Raw genomic sequence first — 12408 nt, 5'->3', positions numbered from 1 at the left:
CAACCCAAGGACCCCGTTCGGAAACCAGCAATCTCATTCTTCGCCAGAAAAAAGGAGATGGTTGAATACGAACAAACTTATCACCACGACGATAAGAGCAGAAACCCCTGTGCTGGAGAAGAGCATTGAGCTCCATAGCCCGACCCGCAGATGCCAATGCCAAAAGGAAAAAGAGCCTTAGAAAAACAATCCTGAACCGAAGGAGCCACAACAAACCGAGATGATAGATAGGAGAGCACTCTGTCCAAAGACCAGGACATCCCATGGAAGAGCAGGAGTGAAAAGGCACTCATTAAGGTGCTCAAAATCGCCCTCAAGTAAACCAGGACCACAGTCAACGCCTTGTGCCACCCAAGCCTGTGGGTATGACAGAAGGAGTCCCAAGCATCCAGCGAGAACAAAGGGCAGTCTGCAAGCCAGGACGAACCCGGAACCTCACATCAAATCCAGTATGGAGACGAAGAACCAGACCTGAAGGAAGACGGATCCATTATATAGGCATTTTCCGGGTCGCGCAGGAGGTAAGCCGAAATGCCCGCCCACACCTCAGTAGGTGAGGCGTGGGAAGCCGAAAACCTCCGGAAGGATGGAACCGAAGGATCCACAGGCACACGGAACCGAACCCCGGAGGAGCTGAACCCAAATCCAACTCGTAAGCAGCGGGGGGAAGGAAACCCACACATACCTGTAACAGTAAGCCCAGGCCGGAGGGTCGGAAAACCCAGGCGGGGTCCAACAAAGCCCAATGACCTCAAATCAGCTCTTCCCCAACCCCGGGAACCTCCTCCACATCAGGCCCTGAGGGGGCGAGTTGTCCTCCAAAGCCTCGGCCTCACAAGAAAAACTTGATGAGGCTGAAATAGCAGGAAGAGAGCGAGCCCACTGGTCAGACCCCGGAGCTACGGCTGGAGAAACAAACTCGAATGCCTCCATAGCCACCCCAGAAGGGGCAACCCCCGAAACTGCCAGTCTCAGAAACCTCTAAATCCTGTCCCGACCCCGAAGACCCCAGGCCCTGAGGGGGCAGACACTTAGGAGCTGTAAATGGATTATGGGGGGGGGCACAAATGAACCACAGCAGGGGAAGAACGAGGGGGCGCGGACTGAACCAAGGCCGACGCGACCAACACCCCCAAAGTCCGGGTCCCTATAAGCAAAATGGGGCAGCCTCAGAGTATCCGGGGAAGCAACCAACCTAGCGCGTTGCAACAACCTAAACCTATCCTGCAAAGCGTGAGCCGCCTGCACTCGAATAATGTCATCAGCAGATGGGATGAATTGAGTCACAAACAAGCAACAAAGCTTGCAGGACTCGGGGCCAAATGTCTCACCGACCCAACAGGCAACACGACGGAGGAAAAAACAATGAGTGTTGCCCTGCGACAAGTGGACAGAGCAAACCTCAAACTCACACAAAGCGAGAGGGGACTCAGGGGTCTCATCCATTGGACCCCGAGTGCCCCAGCGGGGGTTTCCCAGGGGCCCCTAGACTGGGTCTGCTAAGGGTAATCCCCAGGCAGGGTACTGCTAACCAGCATCTAAGCTACCAATCAACACTGCTAATGATGAACCCCCGGGACATTTCCACTCACGAGGGCAAAGCAGGGGGAGTAACACAAAACAAAAACAACCCTAATATAAAGGAGGGGGCACACCAAGGCAGACCCCCCCCCCCCAGGCAAAAAGAAAAGAAAAACCCCGCAAGAGGACATCGTACCTAGAGGAAACCGAGCCGGCCGCTGTTATAGGTGAAAACTAGCTGTGCAGTACCCCTCACCCCTACCAGCGCAAAAAATACCACTTACCTCAAAACAAACAAGGGTGGAAACCCCCAAAACACTCGGGGAGGTTAATTGCCAAGCAGCAAAACACCAACAGAGGTAAGACAGAGGTGACTTGTGGAAGAGAACCCCAAGCCCCTAGGGCAGTACTTACAGGGCACTCAGGGAAGGTGACCCTAAGCACATGCAGCCCGAGTACCTGTGAATATTACTCCCAGCTTGCACCCCACCGTAAGAGCATTACTGAAACAGAGGACAACACAACAACAGGCCAGAGCTGTAGCCACACGACCATGCTGTATCCCATCAGCCGAAGAACTGAAGGAGTGGATCGCGGGCATAGGGGTCTGGGGCTCACCATTCCCCCTCCCGAAGAGGAGACAGTTAGCGGATCGTGTGACATCATGCTTGTTTGCTCGTTTTCATTTTGGGAGTTCTGTCCACTCGTTTGTCTATTTTTGCTGTTTTTAACCAGAACAGGGGTTTGTTTTGGGGCGCTTACCTTTCTGGATGCCAGTCCCGGTCGATGGCAAATGTAAAATGCTCCAAATCACATGTGCATTTATATAGGCCATTGCTCTTCGTGCCTCCCTGGGAGGGCCAGGTTCTGGCTCATGGTCCCTGGTAGGCCTAGAACTCCACCCACATTGATTGATGCCAAAGTTAGGAAGGAATATCCATATCAGCCTGGATAGTTCCGGGGAGCCGTAGGGGCTCCCCTTCCCTCCCCAGAAAACCCACAAGAACACACAACATTACCCGGGGAGGGGGTAGACACCAAATCCAATTCGTACGAGGAAGGAGAGAAGAACCCCACTCCTTGCAACAACAAGCCCCGCTCCGAGGGTACAAAAATTCAGGTGGAGTCCAACGGGGCCCAAGGCTCCCAAGTCAACCCCCACCCCATTCAGGAACCTCACTCCGAGAACCTGGAGCCGAGCCGTTTTGCAAACTCCTCGCTTCTAAGAGAAAAGACAGGAGCCACCGAAAGAACAGGATCGAAAGGGGCCCACTGGTCAGACCCACAAGCTTAGGCCAGAAGACCAGGCTCAAATGGATCCGCCGCCACCCCGGAAGGGGACTTCCCCAAAACGGCCCGAGTCTCAACACCAATTAGACCCTGCCCTGACTCCGAAACCCTGAGACGTTTTGGAGCCGGAAGCAAGGGACCGGACACTCCACAGAAGGGGGGAAGGACAAGGAGGGGGAATGGAACCAAAGTCGAAGTGACTCCCACCCCAAGTCCGGGTCACTAAAACCAAAACAGACCAGTCTCGGGGCATCCGGGGAAGCAACTAACCTATTGCATTGCAGCAGCCTAAACCTAGCATGCAAAACAGCTGCTGCCTGCACCCTCATATCATGATCAGTGGCATGGGTGAACTGGAAAATGTACCAACAACAAACGTCACATGACTCCGGGTCAAAAGAATCACCGACCCTACAGGCAACATGGTGGAGGCACAACTGGAGCTTGTCACCCTGAAACAAGGGGACAGAGCAACTATCAACCTCACACAAATGGAGAGGGGACTCAAGGGTTGCATCCATCGGACCTCGGAGCCCCCGCGGGGTTTCCCAGTGCCTTGTTACATTGGTAACAAGCTAAGGGAAGCCCAGACAGTGTACTGCAAACCGGTGCCCAAAACTACCAAGCAAACTTCTAAAAGCTGAACCCTCGGGACATGTCCACTCACAGGGGGCCTATCAGGGAATACCACAAAGAACACAGATATGTATATATACCCTAAATATAGATAGGGGCAACCAACCGAAGGTAGACCCACCCATCAGGCAGGAAAACAAAAACAAAAAACCCTTCAAGAGGACAACATACCCAGGCGGAACAGAGCCAGCCGCTATAATAGGTGATAACTAGCAGTGCAGTACCCCCGTGCTACCAGTGATGAAAACTACCTCCTACCCAGAGACAAACAATGGCAACAAAAAACCCAGTTGACTCCAAGGGCGGTCAAGTACCGAGCAGTAAAAGACTCAGCAGAGGAAGATCCTAAAGAGACTTGTGGAAGGTGGCCCCAAGCCCCAAGGGCAGTACTTAAAGAGCACCTAAGGAAGGTGACCCTAAGTGCATGCAGCACGAGTACCGAAGAATATTACTCCTGGCTTACACACCACCCATAAAGGCAGACCATGCCTCAAAGCACAGAAACTGAGACAAATTCAGGAGTCAGAGGCACAAGACCTCCCCATTATCACATCAGCCAAGAACTGAAGGGTGGATCACCGGCGTGAGAGGTCTGGGGCTCCCCCCCCCCCTCCTCCTACCGGGAAAGGGGAGGGAGTGCGCAGACAGCAGCGTGGCAATGTGATGACGTCATGCTCGTTTGCTAATTTTTGTTTAGGGAGTTCAGCTTTCGGTAGCAATATTTTCACCAGAATAGGGGTTTGTTTTGGAGCGCCTACCTTTCTGGGTGCCAGACCAGGTCAATGGCAGACATAGAATGCTCCCAACCACACTGGGATTTCTATAGGCCATTGCTCCTCGTGCCTCTCTAAAGGGGCCAGGTTCTGGCTCGTGGTCCCTGGTAGGCAAGAACTCCATGCACATTGACTAATTCCAGAAAGCTAATATAGCCATATCAGACTGGATAGTTCAGGGAACCAACGGGGCTCCCCCCAGAAAGTTTCCTATATATAAAGTCAACTCTAATCTTGATGTGTCTCCATATCAAGTTTTTATATAGAGGCAATACTACACTTAGTTGGGTGAGAACAATGTGACCTTCAGCAGCGTACCTTCACTGAGGTGTGGACAGTCTTGACATTTGGGAAGAGTTCCTGGCACTTCTGGAGCCAATCTTCTATCTTCATGCTGCACTCATCAGCTGTGCCTATGGTTGTGTCAACCTCCTGGGCTGTGTTGACTGTGTCGAGGCTCCCCAACATGGCCTGCAGCTGAGTCTTCCCTTCCTCTCCTTGTGTTGTCATATCCACCACACTGGTATCCTCCAGTTCCAAGAGCTTCATTGCTGACTTGTTCTGCTCTACCAGAGCATAGAGTCTGTCCTGGAGCTGGAGGTGGTGAGTCTTCCAGTCCCCCAGCTCTCCCCGGTACTCCCCCAGCTGGGACAGTACCTCTTCACAGCTAGTAATGAGGCTGCTGATGATGCTCTTCTGCTCCTGCACCAGGGAACGTAACTTCTTGCTGATGCCTCTGGCGGGACCTTCAGAAGATTTTGCTGGCACTACTTCCTCAGTTGTTAGCTGGATATTTTTTAGTTTCCTAACAAAAGCCTCCACAGCATAGCTAATTGGGAACTGAGTAGCGGCTGTGGCAACGTGCTCGGCACGGCAGCTGGGGCAGGTTAGCTGACCATTCTTGATAGCATTGTCAATACACTGGGAGCAGAATGTGTGGCCACATGGCAGTGTGCGAGGTCGTAGCTGATTGTCATCATAATCGTTAAAACACACTGAACATTCCTCTGGCTTGTTATCCTGTGGAAAAGAATATTTAGTTATGCTTGATGTATTTACAACAAAAACTAATATTACAGTACTTTATTTACTAATACAAATTACATAATATTTTTATACATTCTTTGCATTAGCTATTTCAGAGCAGGGTTAATATTACTGACAGATTAACATATTCACAGCAAGGCCAATATTTTTTATAAACATATCCCGGAGTATGGGTTAATATATTTAGGTAACATATTGCAGCAGCAGGGCTGTTTGTAAGCCATACCTGAGAGTGCAGACTAACAAAACCCATCCTTACTTTATTATGAATAATGGAAGGAAATGTATGTATCGTATGTGATAATGGGGAAGGATCAAGTATTCTTAGTCTAAGTTGGACAATAAATACACTGTGGGTTACATCGTAACACATCTTTGGGGGCCTCGTAGCCTGGTGGATAGCGCGCAGGATTCGTAATTCTGTGGCGCGGGTTCGATTCCCGCACGAGGCAGAAGCAAATGGGCAAAGTTTCTTTCACCCTGAATGCCCCTGTTACCTAGCAGTAAATAGGTACCTGGGAGTTAGTCAGCTGTCACGGGCTGCTTCCTGGGGGTGGAGGCCTGGTCGAGGACCGGGCCGCGGTGACACTAAAAGCCCCGAAATCATCTCAAGATAACCTCAAGATAACATGGGTTTTATTGAACAACTCTGGATTATTTTACACTTACTATGGGAACACACAATTACATTACAGGATTGTTGAGATTGAGTGATACTCTTCCCCAAACATAACCATGATGGATAAATTGACTATTGGTCTCACACAAATCTGGGCTTAGTTGATTTGGTGGTGATAAGACCACCAAATCTTATCTATTTGATTTATAAACTAAGTACAGTATATATATATATATATATATTGTGACAATAATCTCCTTCAAGAGATTGAGCCTGCTCTTCCCTCCACAATTACGTCATTGTGGTTATATAAAACGACTATGGAAGACATGTCCAACAATGACAACAACACCAGCAAGGCTTGCCAGGGTGAGCAAAACGTATGCAGCCAGCCACCTGTTCGGACCCAAACCACCAAACTACATGTTGATTGCTGCCGGCTCCGCTGATTGGTCGCCGGTCTGGCTGCACCTGCACTCGCCCCCCCATACTACTTGATGTCTGGGGTCGCCCCAACCTCGGACTTCAGAATGTTCAGTGCTCTCGTTGTCACCACTCCTCCCGGCTAGACGCTAGCGTGTACTGAGAGAAGTGGTGGCTTAAAGCCAATATTCCAGCTCCTCCCATTTACTTTTGTATTGCACTTCTTGTTATTTTGCCTTAACGTAACTTTTCATTGTGTCATCTAATTATTCTTATTATTTTGATTGATTTTATTATAAGAATTTGTTTGTGCATTTTATTCATGTTTTGATTTAATTAACGTAATTAAAATTTCATTGTTAAAGTTTACTTGTGTTTTGTGTATCAAGTGAAACTTGATGAGGCTGAAATAGCAGGAAGAGAGCGAGCCCACTGGTCAGACCCCGGAGCTACGGCTGGAGAAACAAACTCGAATGCCTCCATAGCCACCCCAGAAGGGGCAACCCCCGAAACTGCCAGTCTCAGAAACCTCTAAATCCTGTCCCGACCCCGAAGACCCCAGGCCCTGAGGGGGCAGACACTTAGGAGCTGTAAATGGATTATGGGGGGGGGCACAAATGAACCACAGCAGGGGAAGAACGAGGGGGCGCGGACTGAACCAAGGCCGACGCGACCAACACCCCCAAAGTCCGGGTCCCTATAAGCAAAATGGGGCAGCCTCAGAGTATCCGGGGAAGCAACCAACCTAGCGCGTTGCAACAACCTAAACCTATCCTGCAAAGCGTGAGCCGCCTGCACTCGAATAATGTCATCAGCAGATGGGATGAATTGAGTCACAAACAAGCAACAAAGCTTGCAGGACTCGGGGCCAAATGTCTCACCGACCCAACAGGCAACACGACGGAGGAAAAAACAATGAGTGTTGCCCTGCGACAAGTGGACAGAGCAAACCTCAAACTCACACAAAGCGAGAGGGGACTCAGGGGTCTCATCCATTGGACCCCGAGTGCCCCAGCGGGGGTTTCCCAGGGGCCCCTAGACTGGGTCTGCTAAGGGTAATCCCCAGGCAGGGTACTGCTAACCAGCATCTAAGCTACCAATCAACACTGCTAATGATGAACCCCCGGGACATTTCCACTCACGAGGGCAAAGCAGGGGGAGTAACACAAAACAAAAACAACCCTAATATAAAGGAGGGGGCACACCAAGGCAGACCCCCCCCCCCCAGGCAAAAAGAAAAGAAAAACCCCGCAAGAGGACATCGTACCTAGAGGAAACCGAGCCGGCCGCTGTTATAGGTGAAAACTAGCTGTGCAGTACCCCTCACCCCTACCAGCGCAAAAAATACCACTTACCTCAAAACAAACAAGGGTGGAAACCCCCAAAACACTCGGGGAGGTTAATTGCCAAGCAGCAAAACACCAACAGAGGTAAGACAGAGGTGACTTGTGGAAGAGAACCCCAAGCCCCTAGGGCAGTACTTACAGGGCACTCAGGGAAGGTGACCCTAAGCACATGCAGCCCGAGTACCTGTGAATATTACTCCCAGCTTGCACCCCACCGTAAGAGCATTACTGAAACAGAGGACAACACAACAACAGGCCAGAGCTGTAGCCACACGACCATGCTGTATCCCATCAGCCGAAGAACTGAAGGAGTGGATCGCGGGCATAGGGGTCTGGGGCTCACCATTCCCCCTCCCGAAGAGGAGACAGTTAGCGGATCGTGTGACATCATGCTTGTTTGCTCGTTTTCATTTTGGGAGTTCTGTCCACTCGTTTGTCTATTTTTGCTGTTTTTAACCAGAACAGGGGTTTGTTTTGGGGCGCTTACCTTTCTGGATGCCAGTCCCGGTCGATGGCAAATGTAAAATGCTCCAAATCACATGTGCATTTATATAGGCCATTGCTCTTCGTGCCTCCCTGGGAGGGCCAGGTTCTGGCTCATGGTCCCTGGTAGGCCTAGAACTCCACCCACATTGATTGATGCCAAAGTTAGGAAGGAATATCCATATCAGCCTGGATAGTTCCGGGGAGCCGTAGGGGCTCCCCTTCCCTCCCCAGAAAACCCACAAGAACACACAACATTACCCGGGGAGGGGGTAGACACCAAATCCAATTCGTACGAGGAAGGAGAGAAGAACCCCACTCCTTGCAACAACAAGCCCCGCTCCGAGGGTACAAAAATTCAGGTGGAGTCCAACGGGGCCCAAGGCTCCCAAGTCAACCCCCACCCCATTCAGGAACCTCACTCCGAGAACCTGGAGCCGAGCCGTTTTGCAAACTCCTCGCTTCTAAGAGAAAAGACAGGAGCCACCGAAAGAACAGGATCGAAAGGGGCCCACTGGTCAGACCCACAAGCTTAGGCCAGAAGACCAGGCTCAAATGGATCCGCCGCCACCCCGGAAGGGGACTTCCCCAAAACGGCCCGAGTCTCAACACCAATTAGACCCTGCCCTGACTCCGAAACCCTGAGACGTTTTGGAGCCGGAAGCAAGGGACCGGACACTCCACAGAAGGGGGGAAGGACAAGGAGGGGGAATGGAACCAAAGTCGAAGTGACTCCCACCCCAAGTCCGGGTCACTAAAACCAAAACAGACCAGTCTCGGGGCATCCGGGGAAGCAACTAACCTATTGCATTGCAGCAGCCTAAACCTAGCATGCAAAACAGCTGCTGCCTGCACCCTCATATCATGATCAGTGGCATGGGTGAACTGGAAAATGTACCAACAACAAACGTCACATGACTCCGGGTCAAAAGAATCACCGACCCTACAGGCAACATGGTGGAGGCACAACTGGAGCTTGTCACCCTGAAACAAGGGGACAGAGCAACTATCAACCTCACACAAATGGAGAGGGGACTCAAGGGTTGCATCCATCGGACCTCGGAGCCCCCGCGGGGTTTCCCAGTGCCTTGTTACATTGGTAACAAGCTAAGGGAAGCCCAGACAGTGTACTGCAAACCGGTGCCCAAAACTACCAAGCAAACTTCTAAAAGCTGAACCCTCGGGACATGTCCACTCACAGGGGGCCTATCAGGGAATACCACAAAGAACACAGATATGTATATATACCCTAAATATAGATAGGGGCAACCAACCGAAGGTAGACCCACCCATCAGGCAGGAAAACAAAAACAAAAAACCCTTCAAGAGGACAACATACCCAGGCGGAACAGAGCCAGCCGCTATAATAGGTGATAACTAGCAGTGCAGTACCCCCGTGCTACCAGTGATGAAAACTACCTCCTACCCAGAGACAAACAATGGCAACAAAAAACCCAGTTGACTCCAAGGGCGGTCAAGTACCGAGCAGTAAAAGACTCAGCAGAGGAAGATCCTAAAGAGACTTGTGGAAGGTGGCCCCAAGCCCCAAGGGCAGTACTTAAAGAGCACCTAAGGAAGGTGACCCTAAGTGCATGCAGCACGAGTACCGAAGAATATTACTCCTGGCTTACACACCACCCATAAAGGCAGACCATGCCTCAAAGCACAGAAACTGAGACAAATTCAGGAGTCAGAGGCACAAGACCTCCCCATTATCACATCAGCCAAGAACTGAAGGGTGGATCACCGGCGTGAGAGGTCTGGGGCTCCCCCCCCCCCTCCTCCTACCGGGAAAGGGGAGGGAGTGCGCAGACAGCAGCGTGGCAATGTGATGACGTCATGCTCGTTTGCTAATTTTTGTTTAGGGAGTTCAGCTTTCGGTAGCAATATTTTCACCAGAATAGGGGTTTGTTTTGGAGCGCCTACCTTTCTGGGTGCCAGACCAGGTCAATGGCAGACATAGAATGCTCCCAACCACACTGGGATTTCTATAGGCCATTGCTCCTCGTGCCTCTCTAAAGGGGCCAGGTTCTGGCTCGTGGTCCCTGGTAGGCAAGAACTCCATGCACATTGACTAATTCCAGAAAGCTAATATAGCCATATCAGACTGGATAGTTCAGGGAACCAACGGGGCTCCCCCCAGAAAGTTTCCTATATATAAAGTCAACTCTAATCTTGATGTGTCTCCATATCAAGTTTTTATATAGAGGCAATACTACACTTAGTTGGGTGAGAACAATGTGACCTTCAGCAGCGTACCTTCACTGAGGTGTGGACAGTCTTGACATTTGGGAAGAGTTCCTGGCACTTCTGGAGCCAATCTTCTATCTTCATGCTGCACTCATCAGCTGTGCCTATGGTTGTGTCAACCTCCTGGGCTGTGTTGACTGTGTCGAGGCTCCCCAACATGGCCTGCAGCTGAGTCTTCCCTTCCTCTCCTTGTGTTGTCATATCCACCACACTGGTATCCTCCAGTTCCAAGAGCTTCATTGCTGACTTGTTCTGCTCTACCAGAGCATAGAGTCTGTCCTGGAGCTGGAGGTGGTGAGTCTTCCAGTCCCCCAGCTCTCCCCGGTACTCCCCCAGCTGGGACAGTACCTCTTCACAGCTAGTAATGAGGCTGCTGATGATGCTCTTCTGCTCCTGCACCAGGGAACGTAACTTCTTGCTGATGCCTCTGGCGGGACCTTCAGAAGATTTTGCTGGCACTACTTCCTCAGTTGTTAGCTGGATATTTTTTAGTTTCCTAACAAAAGCCTCCACAGCATAGCTAATTGGGAACTGAGTAGCGGCTGTGGCAACGTGCTCGGCACGGCAGCTGGGGCAGGTTAGCTGACCATTCTTGATAGCATTGTCAATACACTGGGAGCAGAATGTGTGGCCACATGGCAGTGTGCGAGGTCGTAGCTGATTGTCATCATAATCGTTAAAACACACTGAACATTCCTCTGGCTTGTTATCCTGTGGAAAAGAATATTTAGTTATGCTTGATGTATTTACAACAAAAACTAATATTACAGTACTTTATTTACTAATACAAATTACATAATATTTTTATACATTCTTTGCATTAGCTATTTCAGAGCAGGGTTAATATTACTGACAGATTAACATATTCACAGCAAGGCCAATATTTTTTATAAACATATCCCGGAGTATGGGTTAATATATTTAGGTAACATATTGCAGCAGCAGGGCTGTTTGTAAGCCATACCTGAGAGTGCAGACTAACAAAACCCATCCTTACTTTATTATGAATAATGGAAGGAAATGTATGTATCGTATGTGATAATGGGGAAGGATCAAGTATTCTTAGTCTAAGTTGGACAATAAATACACTGTGGGTTACATCGTAACACATCTTTGGGGGCCTCGTAGCCTGGTGGATAGCGCGCAGGATTCGTAATTCTGTGGCGCGGGTTCGATTCCCGCACGAGGCAGAAGCAAATGGGCAAAGTTTCTTTCACCCTGAATGCCCCTGTTACCTAGCAGTAAATAGGTACCTGGGAGTTAGTCAGCTGTCACGGGCTGCTTCCTGGGGGTGGAGGCCTGGTCGAGGACCGGGCCGCGGTGACACTAAAAGCCCCGAAATCATCTCAAGATAACCTCAAGATAACATGGGTTTTATTGAACAACTCTGGATTATTTTACACTTACTATGGGAACACACAATTACATTACAGGATTGTTGAGATTGAGTGATACTCTTCCCCAAACATAACCATGATGGATAAATTGACTATTGGTCTCACACAAATCTGGGCTTAGTTGATTTGGTGGTGATAAGACCACCAAATCTTATCTATTTGATTTATAAACTAAGTACAGTATATATATATATATATATATTGTGACAATAATCTCCTTCAAGAGATTGAGCCTGCTCTTCCCTCCACAATTACGTCATTGTGGTTATATAAAACGACTATGGAAGACATGTCCAACAATGACAACAACACCAGCAAGGCTTGCCAGGGTGAGCAAAACGTATGCAGCCAGCCACCTGTTCGGACCCAAACCACCAAACTACATGTTGATTGCTGCCGGCTCCGCTGATTGGTCGCCGGTCTGGCTGCACCTGCACTCGCCCCCCCATACTACTTGATGTCTGGGGTCGCCCCAACCTCGGACTTCAGAATGTTCAGTGCTCTCGTTGTCACCACTCCTCCCGGCTAGACGCTAGCGTGTACTGAGAGAAGTGGTGGCTTAAAGCCAATATTCCAGCTCCTCCCATTTACTTTTGTATTGCACTTCTTGTTATTTTGCCTTA

General features: G+C 50.0%; 2 protein-coding genes across 2 annotated transcripts in view; both read right to left on the bottom strand.

The window, feature by feature from the left end:
* LOC123752490 (tripartite motif-containing protein 5-like) overlaps positions 1–5520 on the bottom strand; it is a 54967-nt gene extending 49447 nt beyond the window's left edge. The window contains exons 1-2 of the mRNA XM_069331711.1: positions 5494–5520; positions 4539–5240 (exon numbers count right to left, since the gene is read on the bottom strand). Of these exons, the coding sequence (XP_069187812.1) occupies positions 4539–5240; positions 5494–5520 (729 nt within the window). The remainder of the gene's footprint in view (positions 1–4538; positions 5241–5493) is intronic.
* Positions 5521–10370: 4850 nt separating this feature from the next.
* The window catches only part of LOC138368788 (tripartite motif-containing protein 5-like), a 73841-nt gene continuing 71803 nt past the window's right edge, over positions 10371–12408 (bottom strand). Inside the window, exon 3 of the mRNA XM_069331484.1 lies at positions 10371–11099. Within this exon, the coding sequence (XP_069187585.1) occupies positions 10386–11099 (714 nt within the window). The 3' untranslated portion in view covers positions 10371–10385. The remainder of the gene's footprint in view (positions 11100–12408) is intronic.

Source organism: Procambarus clarkii, chromosome 26 (genome assembly GCF_040958095.1).
Source record: "Procambarus clarkii isolate CNS0578487 chromosome 26, FALCON_Pclarkii_2.0, whole genome shotgun sequence".
NCBI classification, from domain to species: domain Eukaryota; kingdom Metazoa; phylum Arthropoda; class Malacostraca; order Decapoda; family Cambaridae; genus Procambarus; species Procambarus clarkii.
The sequence above is the reverse complement of the archived record's forward strand: the minus strand, read 5'-3'. Positions and strand labels throughout refer to the sequence as shown.